Raw genomic sequence first — 17,321 nt, 5'->3', positions numbered from 1 at the left:
AATACATTTGACCGCAGAACAAATCCTTTGGAGTATAGATACGATTCCCCCAGTGACAGAAATTGTTACTTTGAAAATTTGGTTTGTTCCCGATGAACCAAATTAGTCGCGGACTCCTCACAATTAAATAGATAAATAAGTAAAAAAAAAATACCTTGATATAAGCTCATTAGCGATTTTCTTTTACTGCATTGGTATATGGTCACAATCAAATACAAAAAATAAAACTACCAAACAAAGGTGTTAGGGTTAAAACAAACATTTCACCAGATAACTGAACACAAAAGTCAAAATAAAATGTGGAAAATTACTAAAGGGTTGATGCATCAAAAAGGCTTTGTGAAGTTATCAAGAATTTTTATCTCAATAAAGCTGTATTTTAACAATTTCAACTTTTTGTAAACAACCAGGAGACGATTTAAGACATTTTCCTCTAAGCAAAACATATCAGTGCCGTAGGGGTGACCGAAAAGTAGTGATGTTGCACACATGAGAAAATGACACCCCCCCCCCCCCCCCCCCCCCAAAAAAAACAAAAAACAAAAAAAACACGTTTTTTTATAGTGTCATAGTATAGAAATTATCCAGTGTACTCTTACGTTTTTATTTTCTACTAGCAATTATTAATAGCCAACAATATTATAAAAATGTGATAGATGTCTAAGAACCTATTTCAAGGCTGTATCTAAATATTATCATAACTGCCTGCAACGAAATCAATTTATCAGTAAAATACGGAAAAAATGACAAAACTATCTGTTTTTTTTTTTTTCTTCAAAATTTGCATCAGACATTATCTATTAATCACCTTTTGGCAGTGTCATAACATTGTATGTAGGTTTGTAACGGTTATTGATGTTTTAAAACTGTAACCCCGGACTGTTTGTATATATTAGTTGCATAAAAAGTACGTCCATGTAAGCAAAATATGGAAAATAATAAGAAACTAAAATAAAAAGAAGGAAATTCGGTACAATTGCCAATGAGACAACTATCCACCAGAGATGAAATGAAGTGAATCTAAGCAATAATAGTTCACCGTACGGCCTTTAAAAATAAGACAACCCATACAGTTTAGTCGGCTATAAACGACCCAGACATGAAAAATGACAAGATAACCAAGACAAGATATCGGACTTTCCATCATTCTGCTGTTCATGTAGTGCATGTTCGAAGGGCAACAGGAAATATCATTTTGTTCATTTAGATAATGATAGACTTTTAACACATTATGGTTTGATACCCCAATAAAAAATATAAATTGACACAAATACAATTCATAGAAACTAGCCTTCAGATTTAGTAAGCCGGTCGCGCGATTCGTCTACAAAAGACTTATCAGTCACGCTCGAATTGAACCTTATCAATTTCAAATTACACAATATGTACTGAAAATGTTAGCCTTTGTATAAAGACAGCAGACGATTACTTAATATTTGGTGGGGGAAGGGGTGTAAAAAAATATAACATAACATAGCAATTACCTACTAAAAGCTTGAAAATTACATATCTTCAACCAATAGTTTTTTTTTTATTAAAATGACATATTTTATGCAGCATTGTCAATCACAATAAATCTTTGTTTTTCGCAATAATTAAAAAGAAACTATCGTGCTGGAAAAAAAATCTCAATCAAGATCCAACCCCTACCCCCTTCTCCATATTTCAAAGGTCGTTCCATTATATCAACATGTTTTGTCTAGTAATCTCGGTTTCCTTGTATATGCTCTCAATTTCTATTTCGATTATTCGTATTCCTTTTATTTGTATTGTTTACATTATGTAAATATGTTGCCATTATGATTTAGTGGTTAACAGTTTTTTTTTATTTAACAGATATTCAAAGTTTTTAATGTGTGACCCACCATACAAAAGTTAATGCGTTGCCACGTTGGGGCTTTGGCATGTCGCACAAAAAAAAACAGGTAATGAACGCGATAAAGTTTACTTTACTCTGGTTATTGTTTCTTACATTCAAGTGATTATTATGCATACACAACTTGTTTAGACGAATCTTAATAAAAGTCTTTTCTTTCATTGTTAAGTCGTGTAAAATAAGAACATAATTCAATTCAACACAAAAAGTACTACTTAAAATAAATATGCTTATGTTAGTTGATCCTTTTTAAACTTATAAACAAATTAAAGAGTCCAGGCTTAACATTTAGTACGCCAGGCGCGCGTTTCGTCTAAAAAGACTTACCAATCTCGCGCGAATCAACAAAGTTAAAACGCACAAAAGTAAGAAGTTCATGAGCATTGAAAAGAGCTTGTAATTTAGTGGTTATGGTTTGTTGCTGTATATCATTTCCCCCCGTTTTTTGTCTTGTATGTAAAACAGGACGTTGATTTACTCGTATGAACTGTTTTACATTTGCCATTTCGGGACCTTTTATAGTTTTCTATATAAAAATAAAGAGATGTGATATGATTTCCAATGAGACAACTATTTTGTTTCATATACAAATTTTCGTCAGGCAAGAAATGGTTCATAAATGATTTGTAAAATAATTTAATATGTAAATGATTTAAGGTAGATCATAAGTATATAATTTTTGAGATAGAATTTTCTTATAATTTGCCAAAAGGAAGATTTCACTATGCTTTTTTCAAAAATATAATTAAAAGTATGGGTCACCGTGCTATTTTCGAAGATATGAGTCGTTGAAAATTGCCTAAATTTGGTTAGATTGTTTATGAAAAACCACATTTGTGTGCATTAAAAAAATTCTATGAGATAGAATTTTGAAATAAATTGTAAGAAGACAGGATTTATAATATATTTTAAGAAAATAAAAAGAAAAAATGGTGTTTCCGAACTTGTTTTCCTTCTACAAGTAAAAATTTCCTTATCAGTCCAGTATATATTTTGTACTAAAAGAGTTATCTCCCCTTAAATGGCTTATTTGAAAAAAATGATTCTAAAAACACAAAATTTGATATTTGTTTAAATATTTTGAATAATACAATAAATCATCAAGTTTTCTCTATATAAATAAACAATCTAACCATTAAAATTGCAAATCTGTCTCCAAATTTTCAGATATGGGCAAATAACTAGGCCATTTTTGTACTGAGATTGTACAATCCAAGATGGCGGTATACCATGAATCTATCTTAATTGGCTTAGGCTGTTGGTTTTTCTCGTTTGAATTGTTTAACACCGCACGGTGACCTATAGTTACTTACTGGCACGTTTTTTTGGACTCTGATGTATAGTTGTCTCATTAGCAATCATACCACATATCCTTATTTCTGTATGAAAAGGTAAACATGCTTTTCTTTTTAAAACCCCTGTTAAAATTCACATTCCAAAGTGCGACAATGTGTAAATTTTACTTTTTATACAGAAAAGACCATTTCGAAAAAAGACAAATCAGTAGAAGGTTTTCCTATTTTTTTCTGATAACTACTTTCATCAGGCACACCGAAATGGTTTAGAAAAAAATATTTCAAGAAATGATAGACTTTTGTATATGATGTGTATGTTCAGTTGTTATACTGGTTGGAAAGTGCATTTTCATCTTTTCTCAGTTGTAATTGATTGATTGATTGTTGGTGTTTTAACGCATCTTTTAAGCGCCACTTTTGGGATATTTTGTGGCGGCTAGCTTTTATTGGTGTATGAAGCCGGAGTGCCCGGAGAAAACCACCGACCTTCGATAGGAAAACTGACAATCCTAGTCAATTAAGATTGGAGTCGAATGCACCCGCACGAGCGGGGTTCGAACTCACAACCTCAGTGTTGACTGGCTAGAGATTAAGGTAGTAGAACTACATAGACCACTTGGCCACCGAGGCCCTTTTTCAGTTGTAAATGTATGATATCAATATTTATGTTTTATCCAAAAAATTAAACATACTCCTTATAACTGATATACCATAAACAATATTTTACACTAGATACATTTAACCAATGAAAAAGATTCTGATAAATATTTTAAAATCCATTAAATTTTTGATTTTTTCCACTTTTTATTTGTACAATTTTTCATTGAATGAGTGGTTTAAGGCTGAATTGTGCTATCGTTGTTTCTATTGGACACCATTTAGTATAAATAATTCAACACGAGCATTAAGCTTGCATTCACTGGAAAACAGAAAAGAGTGTTCTACATTTTTCACTAAAGGTAAATTTCAAATATTCTTATAGTTCTATTATTCTATTATAAAGGAAAGTTTAAAACAAAATTGATTTAGTCGTATATGAATTAAACTGCCAAACCAAGTAAATACAAGGAAAAAGAATTCACAGTTTAGGAGTGAGCAAACATTTTATTTTTGACTGAAATTGCATCTCTTTTTTAGATCCTAGGAATTGATTATACATTATCTTGGAAAATAATAAAGCCATTGTAATTAATATTTTTATAGACTCTTTTGATAAATTTCAATGGATAGAAGTGGGTTTCCCATTATGGGTGGGTGTAATAGATAGGAGTGGGTTTCCCATTATGGATGGGTGTAATAGATAGGAGTGGGTTTCCCATTATGGATGGGTGTAATAGATAAGAGTGGGCTTCCCATTATGGACAGGTTGAAATTTACCCAAGCTCTAGTGTATACTTCAGTATTCTAATATGATGTTTTTCAAACGCTTTTTGTCTACACACGTGGTAAAGTACGAATATATTGAAAGTTAGCTGATCGGAAATAAATGACATGTTTGGGCTGCTTCAATTAACCTCCTATGGAGTATGTTTTTTTTATAAATGAGTTACCCGCGGCCACTTGGCGTAAACATTCAAAACTCTGACGTAATAAAGTGAGCATTGTGTAGTAAACAAAAACTAGAAAGTCGTCAGAACAAGGATACTTAAACATACGATGATACATTAGATATGTGCACTAGTAGTCCTTTTTTGATTTATATATCATTGTAATTTTGCTTAGTTTCTTTTGTTACCTATTCTGACTTCGGACTTGGACTTCTTTTAAACTGCGTTTTACTGTGCGTATTACTGTGTGTTTGTTTATTTGACATTGGCTAGATGTATAGGGGGAGGGTTGAGATCTCACAACCCCACCGGATTTTGCACCTGTCCCAAGTCGGGAGACTCTTTGTTAATCGTTTTTTTTTTTTTTTTAATTTTAGTTCATTTATATGTTTTGGAGTTTAGTGTGACATCCATTTTCACTGAAGTAGTACACATGTTTGTTTAGAGGCCTGCTGAAGCCCGCCTTCGGGTGCTGGATTGTCTCGCTGTTTTGAAGACACATTGGTCGCCTTCGGCTGTTTTCTACTTTTGTCGGGTTGTTGGGTCTTTGACACATTCCCCATTTCCATTCTCAAATTTACTAATCAAGAAAATATTATTGAAATGGATATCGATATAGGTCTTGGAAGCGATACACATCCAACGTCCATCCTGTCTAAATCTATTGATATTAATCGTTTAAGCACATTCACTTATTCTGTTTAATTCGTCGTTTACGTCAATATTAATAATGTGTTCATTTACTTTCTTTTAATCCAGTGTTGGGTAAAATTCATTAGTTTTGCTTCTTGTGATAACACAGTTAGTTTTAAGTGACAACCTGTGATAAAGTCAATATATTAATTTCAAACCCCATGAAGTATTTCTTAAACAATCAATTTTTTTTTTAATTTCAGCGTATAAAATACTGTACAAAATAATTGTTATTGAGTATCAGAACTGATGAACTTAACTAAAACCTTGGTTTGAAGTACGTCATAGTTAGACGATTTTCATTGGTTTTGATTATATATTCTAGACTGATGTTAGTAGTATGATTTACCATGATTTAACCTTTTTTACAACTTCGATTTATGCTAAACAAAAAATAACGATCTAATTCCTGAGTACTATGGTCAACAATCGAGAATGCGACTAAGAGTTCGAGCTATAGTTCGAGTTAGAATCGAAGTTATTTAATTTGAATTCGTATTAAAATAATTTTTAATCGCAAATTCAGAACTGTCAAATTGAGGACATAATTGACCTCCAAACATACGTGAGAACAGCAGTCATAAATGAGAAATATTACAATTTCAAAATGAAGTCTCCTGCCACCTTGAACCCCAGTTGAATACAAATTTTAAATGTGATTTGCTTAAAAGCTTCTTTGCTGACATGAAATATCAGGTAGTTGAATTTTTCAATATTACACTGCTTCGATTGAAAAGCTTAGCACCTTGAATTTTTGGGCTACGAGTTCGAGTAAAATTGTCTAGTAATGAATACATTTTTTTAAGGTGCAAACTTTATTTTATAAAAACAAGATGCAAATTAAATTTTGATAGCAAAAATACTGAAAATTCGAGAGGACAGAAAACAGTATTATGCTAGTAGAAATGGTATACTCCACAGTCATGTATGTCCATTTCATTTTTATAAACCAATTAAGCACATGTTTACGTGTCTTGATGTTTTGAGTTTTTTGTATTGTTTGCTTGCATTATTTGGGTGTGAACAACGACATCATGGTAGTGTGATGTCTTAGTACGTTATCTAACAATTAACCGTAAATGAGTTCTGGGCAAATGTAGCTGGAAATCACGCTACCAGAAAGATGAATTGCGCATAAGTGGCGAAAAGTCATGTAACTATTTAGGATTGACTGAAAAATCCGTAACACGCCTTCTCATTAGTGGAACTTCCAATCATTTGTTTCTTCGTACAAATGCAAAGCTTCCATCCTTTGTTAATTAATTTGTGCACGATAGTATCTTTGAATCTTTAAGAAAAAATCTGAGATACATACATATCATATGCACAACCGAGGGTTTCCGAACAAACAAATTGCGGGAAATTCCTAATCCATTGATATCCACAATAGCAGCATTTCCAGACACGCAGATGCAATAGTATCATCCTAGTTTGCGACCTTCCTGATCACTTCTTGTTACTTGATGGCAGGTACAGTTTCTTAAAAACATTTCACGATAAACCACAAGAGACATGAAGTTGTTAGATAAACATAGTAGTAAGAAAACCACTTTGGCTCTAATAGCTCAGAAATAGTCACACTAGTATGTATGCAAAATCCATTATTGCACCTTCCATCCATTTAAGTTATGAAACTGAAAAATCTGATTTAATGTGCATGCAGGACATTTAATGAAGAATTCACTGTAAACAAAACTGTTGAAGTTGGACGAGAAATTTTTTTGCCCCGCTCTGGTCCCTCGCATCTCAAACAACTACGTCAAATCTATTATGCTAATAGTAGATGCAGATTCTTATAATAGACCATAAGAAAAAAAGCTGCATCATTTTATATAAATTATATAAGATTTCACGAATCTTGTAGGAAATGTTCTTCTTCTTGATAGACAGAATTCAACCAACAATTTGACTAGCCTCTTAAAGCAGTGAACACATTTGAACCCTCCTTTCCAAATATGTGCCGTATTTTGATCCCTTGTTCAATTTAGTGATCGTCCTGGTGGTGTCTGCAGCATGTAGGTGTTTAGTATGGTGTTTTGTTTTACGACATATGGTCTAGATACTAGTAGCCAAAGGAAGGGTTTGTGAGCACGTAAAACTGGTTCAATTCTACCTATTCCAAGTCCGGCTATTTGGACAATATATTTCTCGTTCTTAGTCTTTATTTGTGCGTCTGTTGTTTTGGTGGAGTTGAGGGTTGGTTGATCACTTGGTCTATTGTGATGTCTTATATTTGTATAAATACACGGCTGACAACTGCCAAGTATTAGCAATAATTTACTTTGTCATCTGCCAGAGGATATAACAATTGGTTTAAATTGGACTTGAACAATCAAATTGTGCGCATCCAGACATTAGTAGTCGTTTTTACGTTCCGGTTATTTGATAGTCACATCCGTTCACTCGTCGACTATCAATCCGACATAACAAAAACTCGTCGGTTTGCATCATCTAGCGCACAAGTTAACAAACTGGGTGAAATGAATTTTATAAGAATTTCACCTGGCTGGTTCTGTCTACTACACTAGTACTGTAACGGAGGTATGACTTTTATTTTATACTTTGAGGTAAATACTTATATACGAGGGCATTGACGGGGTTTACAAAATACAAATAGGGAAAATGGGCAAAATGTACAGAATAAAAGGGGCAAAAAAATAAAGAATAAAGAATAATTGGGTGCTGAAATATAGAGAATAAAGATTTATGGGGAGCTGAAATATAAATAATAGAGAATAGTAGTATGCTTAAGTATAAAGAATAGAAAAAAAATGGTCAGAATAAATAACGAATAGAGAAAGATTGCCTTAAATGTTTCTAAAACATATAGAAACGAAGGACCCCATTCACACTCTAATATACATTATGATGAATAATATGGCAATGATTAAAAGAAATAAGAAAACGTATTAGCTGATTTTGATACTAATCCTTGCGTTGCTGAAAACAAATTTGACTTGTTTCAATTAAAAAAATGTGTATCTCAAATGATTTAAATGTCTAGACAGATACAAAAAGAAAGCCGAAGGATACCAAAGGAACATTCAAACTCAAAAGTCAAAAATAAACTGACAACGCCATGTCTAAAAAAAAGAAAATTACAAACAGACAAACAACAGTTCACAAAATAACACAAAAAACTAAACACTGAGCAATACGAAACCCACCAAAACTCGGGGTGATATCAGGTGCTCCGGAAGGGTAAGAAGATCATCTTCCACATGTTGCATCCGTCGTCAAGTTGCTAATTGATATTATTTTAAATACTTGGTTTCAAACTAGAAAAACATGTTCATATGTTTGTTTTCTTTTTTTTCAGTCAACAAAGGAAACGTTTAACTATAATAACATAAAAAAAAATCCAAAAAATAAGTATAAAATCATCATCAGTTCTGCAGAATTCAGTACATACCTGTGGCTAGGATCCATTTCAGAGTATTTTCTTTCGATATCCAGTGATTATCATGAAATTAGTAGCTAATATCGCAATATTAATTATGTTGGTTTGTACTCATGAAGTATCAGGAAATCCGGGTAAGTAATAGCACTGTATTATTAGTACCTTTCCTACTTCTGCCTATTATTTTCACGTTGCTAACAATTTAGGAGTCTGGGTCGGGTTTACAAAATTGAGAATATGGAAAAAACTATGTATATGTATAAACATATAAATATAAAGTTAACCCATTTCTATGATGTCAGTCATTATTCTAACAGTAGATAATTTTGCAAGAATCCATTGTAAATCGAAATTAACTGATATTTAAACTTTTAACTCAACAACGTTTTACCTCTCAAAAACGTACAGCACTTTCGGGGTTGGAACTTGAGATCATTTTTTCAGTAATCACAATCGTTTTCGGACTGTGCATGATACCATTCGACTACGATTGCTGATATGCATTTACGAGTACCGGTAATCTTAAGTCTTAAAGCGCTTTATTGATAAATCTTGTACACATTATGTTGCTGTCTCAATGACAATAGCCTTCTTTCATTTATATCCAATATGTATAATGACTAGTTTTTTTTTATTTTATTGTTTTGGTTTCTCAGATTTTTTTATTTGGTGTGGTTTTGTTAAATCATGGAAAATATCGTTCCACAATGTGCATTTCTGAATCAACATGAAATCAATATAACTAATCTAACCATGAAAATAAAGCGTTATAATCATAAAACAATTCAAAAGTTATAAAACGATAAAACTGTAACAACGAGAAGAAAAATGGAACAAAAAGTTCCTTTGAACATGATTTGATGTTTGATTTCGTTTTGTTATTCGTTGAACCGAACCGTTCCACGAGTGTGGTTATTACACCATAGGGGAGGGAATTCATGTACTTTTATCCGATTTTTATTTTTCAAGTTTTTTCTGCTCTTATTAAAATGTCATAACAATATTTACAGTTGTAAATGTTTTCCTGTATGCCAGATCCGTTGAAGTGACATCAATTTAAGATGTGTAGTTTTTTTAATCAGCAGTGTTAATATTTTTCAAGTTTTTCTTATATGTCATTCGGTATTTTACCACTGATCTGAAAGGTGTGCATTCGAGTAGTTAATTGGTACAAAAATGTACGTTTTCTTTCTAATTTTATAACTTTCTTGTACACCCCACTGTCATGGGAATGAAGGATCAATGCAGAAAGTAACCGTAAATGTTTCAACGAATCCAGTTCCGATACGTAACACCCTTTATGTACCATTAGTAGCCGAATTAGATGCTAACGCCATAAACGCAGAGATCAAAGTTTACATTGAACGAGAGATAGCAAACGGTGTAAAGATTGCCATGGAAGAATTGGCTGCTAGCAGTGTCAACAAGAAAGTGGACGAGGCTACTGCAAAATTAGGAGGAATTATACAAGAGAAGTGTGTTGAGGCCAATTCTGAAATTCAAGGTTTGTTATTTATTGTCAAATCATTGATATACATAATATGTAATGTTTGATGTGATATGTATAATCATCAAACACTTTTTGAGATTGGAATTGGCCCGATGTGGGGAATGCACATTTTGTCGCTTAGTCTAAGGTCAGTCATTTAATATTGTCAAAACTAATCATATCTTAGTAAATAGAACGTATTGCGCCCAACGCACTAGTAAAAAGTGTATTTACAAGTCAACTTTCATTACATAATCACGAAAGGAAATAGTACAACTCTCTATATATTTTGAGCTGACTTTACACTATGGACATTGGTAATTGTTGAAGACCTAAGGGTGAATTGCAGTTTATAACATTATTGGTCTCTGGTGGAAACTTTATTGAAACAGGTACATGTAAAAAACCAAAACTTTTAAACACATCTTACATTTAAGAGAACATGGCAAATATTTAGGTCAACTCATCGAGATATTTAAGTCCAATTGTCAGATATTGCAGTCGACATGTCATATTATTGCGAACCAAATGAAACTCTTCTACTGAGTCATCTCTCTTGGTCAAGGTATTTAAACTTTTGTCAGTTCAATTGTCCCATTGAATAAATACAATAGCTATTGTTCTCTTTGAGGTTTATTCATTGATTAAATTACATGAAGCAAAACTTATCTTCTAAATAGATTAAACGGGAGTTTTTCTATTGTTTAATATTCTTTAAACATTAATCTATCAATATAGAATAATACATGTATGTTGTGTTCCATACTGTTTGTTTTTGCTAAATTAGTTACCTTAGGATCCTACATCATGCAGATCCATAATCGACCATTGTGCGTGTATGTCAGATGGCATATGCATTTAAATGTAGAAATAGCACAAACGTTCACTTCCCATGATGTATGTTTATAAATATATTTTCAACGTTTTCATGAATTCTGTATAATGACCCTTATTGACTGGTTTACCACATAATTTCTAAGTTGTAACATGCTCAAATTGGCTATTTTTTCTATGTTTATAGTACATTCATTGAAATATTAGTACCAAAATCTTTGGTCAGTTCTACTTCTAGAACAGTTCTACGACTAGAACAGTTCTACGGTTAGAATTGATTTATAAATTCTACGACTAGAATTGATTTATAAATTCTACGGCTAGAATTAATTTATAAATTTTACGGCTAGAATTGATTTGTAAATTCTACGGCTAGAATTGATTTATAAGTTTTAAGAACTCTTTGTCTTAAATATAAGGCTTCGGCAAAATAGCGATTTATATAGAGTTTTGCTATTTTGCCGGTCTTATTTCAGATTTTTAATCAAGACAACATGTGTAACCCCGCCAAATTCTGCATGAATGTGCCTGTTCCTAGTCAGGAGACTGTAATTCAGTGATTTTCTTTTGTTGATGTGTTACATAAATTATTTGTTTTTCGTTCATTTTTTATACATAAATTAGGCCGTTAGTTTTATCATTTGAATTGTTTTATATTTGTCATTCCGGGAGTCAGGATGACACGTACGTATAACAAAATTATTTGACCTCATTAACCAAATGTAATAACTTGTTTCCCAATCCACTATTATAAACAAATGTTTTAAGTTAAACTTAAACTGACCATATTTGCTCTTTATCATGTAAATCTATATACATGTAGCCGCACACTGCAGAAATACAGTTATATTTTTAGGCAACGATGGATTGTAAAAATGACAGCAATTATATTGGAAAACAATGACTTCAAATTTTGTTTGCATCAATTTATAGTACCAGCATGTCCTCTTTTTATTCAAAATATTAAATCGTAAACAAATATGATATCTGTTTACGAGTAGTTTTCATACCTTGGACGGACCCGTTTAACAAAAATCTTTTGACCGCATCAACCTAAACTGACATTATTTGCTCTTTTTTTCTGCAAATCTATATAGCTGCACAGTAATTCAGTTATCATTTTAGGTCAAGAGGGACTGTAATATACAAGTTACAGCAATATTAGAAAACAATGACCACAAAATTTTGTTTGCATAAATTTATAGTGCCAGCATGTCCTCTTTTTATTCAAAATATTGCATCAGAAACAAATATCAGTAGTTTTCATACCTCAGACTGACTCGTGTAATAAAATCTTTTGACCGCATCAACCAAAACTGACTTTATTTGCTTTTTTTATGTAAATCTATGTAGCTGCACAGTAATTCAGTTATCATTTTATGTCAAGAGGGACTGTAGTATACAAATAACAACAATATTGGAAATCAATGACCACAATTTTTTTTTCGCATCAATTGAGAGTGCCAGCATTTCCTCTTTTTATTCAAAATATTGCATCAGAAACAAATATCAGTAGTTTTCATACCTCAGACTGACTCATATAACAAAATTATTTGTCCGCATCAACCAAAAACTGACCCTATTTGACAGCATCAACCAAAACTGACCATATTTAACCGCACCAACCAAAACTGACCATATTTGCTCTTTTTTATCTGATATTTTTATGTAAGGATGGATTGTATAATACAAATGATAGCAATATTGGAACACAATGACTACCAAAATTTGTTTACATCAATTTAGAGTGCCAGCATGTCCTCTTTTTATTCAAAATATTGCATCATAAACAAATGATCAGTAGTTTTCATACCTCAGACAGACCGGTATATCAAAATTATTTGTCCGCATCAACCAAAATGACCATATTTGCACTTTATTATGTAAATCTTAATAGCCGCAAAGTAAATCACCTATATTTTTATATCAGGATGGATTGTATAATACAAATGACAGCAATATTGGAAAACACTGACTACAAAATTATGCTCGCATCAGTTTATAGTGCCAGCATGTCCTCTTCTTATTCAAAAATTTGAATCGTAAACTAATTTCAGTAATTTTGATATCTCAGATGGACTCATATAACAAAATTATTTGTCCGCATCAACCAAAACTGATCATATTTGACAGCATCAACCAAAACTGACCATATTTGCACTTTATTATGTAAATCTTAATATATATATATAGCCGCATAGAATAGAAAAAATCGAACCTGTTCTTTATGCGAAGATTGCGATGTTGGTGATGAATGCCATTATCTACTCAAATGCAATTTTTTTACACCAGAAGGAATAGAATACCGAGATAACAAATTCACAAAAAGTTGTAATATTCTTAAGTTCAGGGAACTTATGAATACATCTAAACAATCTAAGCTTAGAAATTTGTGTAATTTCATTAGAGTTAAAAACGATGAAGGGGATTCTCTCAATTAACATCCCCCTCCTCTCCTATATTTTAAGGTCTTCCATTTAATATACACTGCACATTTTTAACATGTAAATATATCTATGTATCTCTATTGTATTGGTCATGGTGAATATTGCAACAATAAACTATAAAAAGTTATGCAATTACAGTTTTGAATTATTCAGCTCTTCCTTGATGTATTATAATTAAAATGATTATCATAATAATTAAAATTTATTGTGATGGCTAATTACGACAATAAGTATGACTTAAGATATCATTGCGTAACCACTTGCGCATACGGCGCGTAAATTCAAACCCCCGAACTACCTTAATGACATCATATACTCGTATACGTGTATATAACAAAAGTAAAGAAAAATATAGAATATGATGTATTATTTCATGACACGAAATCACGACGCGTAAAAGAAATAAGGTTAATGTGCATTATTGTTGTTTTTCATCTAAACATCACAGTTTGGCCTTTGTAAACATGTTATGAATCAAGAAGTAGAAAAATAGAATAAAATGATAAATGAAATGAAATGACAATCTTGTAAACTAATTACACAATAACAGAGACAATAGTATTTACTGTAAAATAATGATAATTCAATATTAAGTGCCTACATGGTAACACTAGAAAAACAAATTCGTATAATCTCCCAGGGCGTACAGCATTTGGATTTAGATTTTGGGTCCTGGTTCTTTTATTTATTTTTATTTACTTACACAGAACTGCAAAATGTAGGTTAACTATCATAAAATGTATTCTGTACCAAAATGAAAAGATTTTTAAGTGCATGTTTTGGATACTTGATACTCGCTTTCATAATTCTACCAGATAACTGAAAAATTCAGTAGTCTTTCATTTCTTTTTTTTTTGACAATTTGTGAGTGAGATGATAGCTGTCAATAATTGATATCACTTGCTGCTAGTATATTTATTTGTATCAAATTGTTTTGCATTGGTTTCTCAACGCTTTTATTTATTCCTACTAGTATATGTTTTATATAAATAAAGATTGCATTTCTGTTATTAAAATGTTTGTTTATTTTGCCTTTACCTTTGGTGTGGTTTGCGTGCAACTATATGAACATTTCTTTGGTGTGGTTCGAGTGCCACTATATGAACAATTCATACAAACATGCAAACAATAATATTGGTAACGTATTGAAAAAGGTTAAATCCAACTAAGTATGATAACAGAATTTCCACAAAGCCAAACGCAGTATTTGCTGAACGATTATTTTGCCAGGCTTTATATATTGTAGAAAACATTGGTACTACGTACGTTCAATGGGGAAGAACCAACTGCACTGCAGATGACACCAAGACAGTATACTCAGGTAAATGTAAAAAGATGAACCATTTAGTACAGTAAAGATCAAATGAATAGTAGTACAATCTCATTTTATAAAATAGTTTAACAAACTGGAATGCATTTATACTCGTGATACAAATATATTAAATTATATACAAGATATATACATGATATCTATCAACTGCTGTTTATAAAGAATATGTAAAAACTAAATGTCTTAAATATAAAATAAAAAGTGTAAAATTGTTAAGTTGGGCATAAAAGTATCAATATTTGTCTATTTATTCAAACCATAGAGAAAATATAAGATTACACGCGAACATATGTGCAGAATCATTGCCTTTAATAACCTTTGTATTAAAGAGAACACTCGTGTTATATGTTCACTTTTCGACTCTTCCCTGAATATAAAATTTATTTCCGAAATTTTAAACATAACAAATATTTAAATAGAAAATATATCTATCTTCATTTCTGCGCTATTTTCATTTAGGATTTGTCGGCGGTTCATCTTACACCAAATCCGGATCAGCTGTCGACTATCTTTGTCTAATCAACGATCCGCAGTGGGGGATTTACGATTCAAAGGTTAACGCTAATCCTTTCATCGGAGGGGCATTGTTTCATTCGCATGATATAAATGTTCCCAATTCTCTGTTTGACAAAGATATGTATGATCATCATAGAGTTCCTTGTTCAGTCTGCCAAAAGATGAAGAAAGCTTCTACAATTATGATCCCGGCACGAAAAGATTGTTATGGCAACTTGGTTAAGGAATATGATGGATATTTATATGCAGGTTATCCTGATCACGAGGCAGCGTCTGAATATATATGTCTAGACAAGACACCAGAGGCACTGGATAAATCACATTCAGACTGGACTGATAAGAAGCTGTTGTATCCTGTAAGGGTAAATTGCAACGGAGCAATACCGTGTCCACCGTATGTAGACGGAAGAGAGGTTACGTGTGTTGTTTGTTCTAGTTAAAATGATAAATAAAATCACACACAAAATAAATTGAGTATTACGTCTTTGAATACGACCCTATTTTCACAATGTCTTGGACCATCGACTTTTTCGAGGTTTGTGCCAATTTTTTAAAAAGTTTATTATCTCATCAATAACTACCCATTTCAGGTAAATTCTTTTTTGTCATATATTGATCATGACGTCAACGTGTTGGCCCGACACATGTCACATTTTTGCCTATATTGTCTGTTTGTTTTGTTCACACATTGTTGTCAATATAATGGAGTTTTATGCGACTGTTATACAAGTGAGAAGTTTAGCTAGCTATAAAATCAGGTTCAATCCACCAATTTCTACATAAGAAAATGCCTGTACCAAGTCAGGAATATTACAGTTGTTATTAATTCGTTTGATGTGTTTGAGCTTTTGATTTTACCATTTGATTAGGGACTTTCCGTTTTGAATTTTTTTCGGAGTTCGGTATCTTTGTTATTTTACTTTTTGTCAAGGTTAAGTTTTTCAACCATTATCATATATACTGTAGAATTATCAATTGGTCCATACATCGATCTTGGAATGTACACTATCCTTTCACTTTTACCTCTAATCACGTGTTGAACTTTGCGTCTCGTGTAAGGTATAGATGATGTTTTCCAATAACATTGGTCCAATTTATTGATTATTGATTGATCATCTCAGACAGGTATCAGTCACAATACCTTTAAACTAATTTTCATGGCCTATTTTGTTTGTGTAAGTTTTTCTGGATTATATCAATTTCCTTAGTTTATATTTTTTACCCTCATTATCTACCTGGAATTATGATGGATAGTCGAGCACTTAACAAAACATTTCCAAGTGCATGCATGATTTTCAGAATACCAGACGACATAAAGATGTTTCCGTACTAAAGATAAAATAAATACCCAATATACATTTTTTACAAAATGTCTCTAGTCGGTAAAACATTTTAAAATTCTAAGCCATGCAAGAGCGATTTCACCAACCGCAGAATCCGTTAGCAAGCCCTATTTACTCTATAAGGGAAATTTATCAAATTATCACACTTCGAACCGGTGCATTTTACGCCAACAACACCAATAGCCAATCCGTACACCTGGATACGACAAAAATGCAAAAAAAAGAAGACAAATTTCCTTTCGGAATCCTTTAAATTTGTTAAGAATTTCATCAATTCTCTTTCGTAACGTGCAGTTGGTAAATACAACTTCCAAAATACTGTTTATTGCCAATCATACCACATCTTATTTCTTATATTAACAAGATTTGATCAAATGTCCTGTTGGATCCAAAAAAGAAACCGCTGTGGACTCGATTGTCGGACTCACGGTTTTGAAATTATTATGTGCCCGAGGCAGATTTTACTCGACCATCGTCTAATTTTTAAGATATATATATAAGTCTATACGTAACAAATAAAATTCCTATATAAAAATAGTGTAAATCTTCAC

At 32.0% G+C, this 17,321-nt stretch overlaps 1 protein-coding gene across 1 annotated transcript; it reads left to right on the top strand.

Moving 5' to 3' along the window:
• Positions 1 to 4,098: 4,098 nt before the first annotated feature.
• On the top strand, positions 4,099 to 15,877 carry LOC127710517 (uncharacterized). Its single transcript, XM_052216444.1, has 5 exons — positions 4,099 to 4,130; positions 8,731 to 8,945; positions 10,049 to 10,315; positions 14,828 to 14,902; positions 15,371 to 15,877. The coding sequence occupies exons 2-5, from the start codon at positions 8,876 to 8,878 to the stop codon at positions 15,865 to 15,867; spliced, it is 909 nt and encodes a 302-aa protein (XP_052072404.1). The 5' UTR covers positions 4,099 to 4,130; positions 8,731 to 8,875; the 3' UTR covers positions 15,868 to 15,877.
• The last annotated feature ends 1,444 nt before the right edge of the window (positions 15,878 to 17,321 follow it).

This window comes from Mytilus californianus, unplaced genomic scaffold (genome assembly GCF_021869535.1).
Source record: "Mytilus californianus isolate M0D057914Y unplaced genomic scaffold, xbMytCali1.0.p SCAF_8, whole genome shotgun sequence".
Taxonomy (NCBI): Eukaryota; Metazoa; Mollusca; class Bivalvia; order Mytilida; family Mytilidae; genus Mytilus; species Mytilus californianus.
This window is presented reverse-complemented; position numbering and strand designations above follow the sequence as displayed.

Excerpts from the sequence above, each read along its gene's own strand:
- LOC127710517 (XM_052216444.1), top strand. The coding sequence starts at position 8,876 with ATGAAATTAGTAGCTAATATCGCAATATTAATTATGTTGGTTTGTACT. Across the intron at positions 8,946-10,048 it reads TGAAGTATCAGGAAATCCGG|GATCAATGCAGAAAGTAACC; the intron begins GTAAGTAATAGC and ends ATGGGAATGAAG. Across the intron at positions 14,903-15,370 it reads CACCAAGACAGTATACTCAG|GATTTGTCGGCGGTTCATCT; the intron begins GTAAATGTAAAA and ends ATTTTCATTTAG.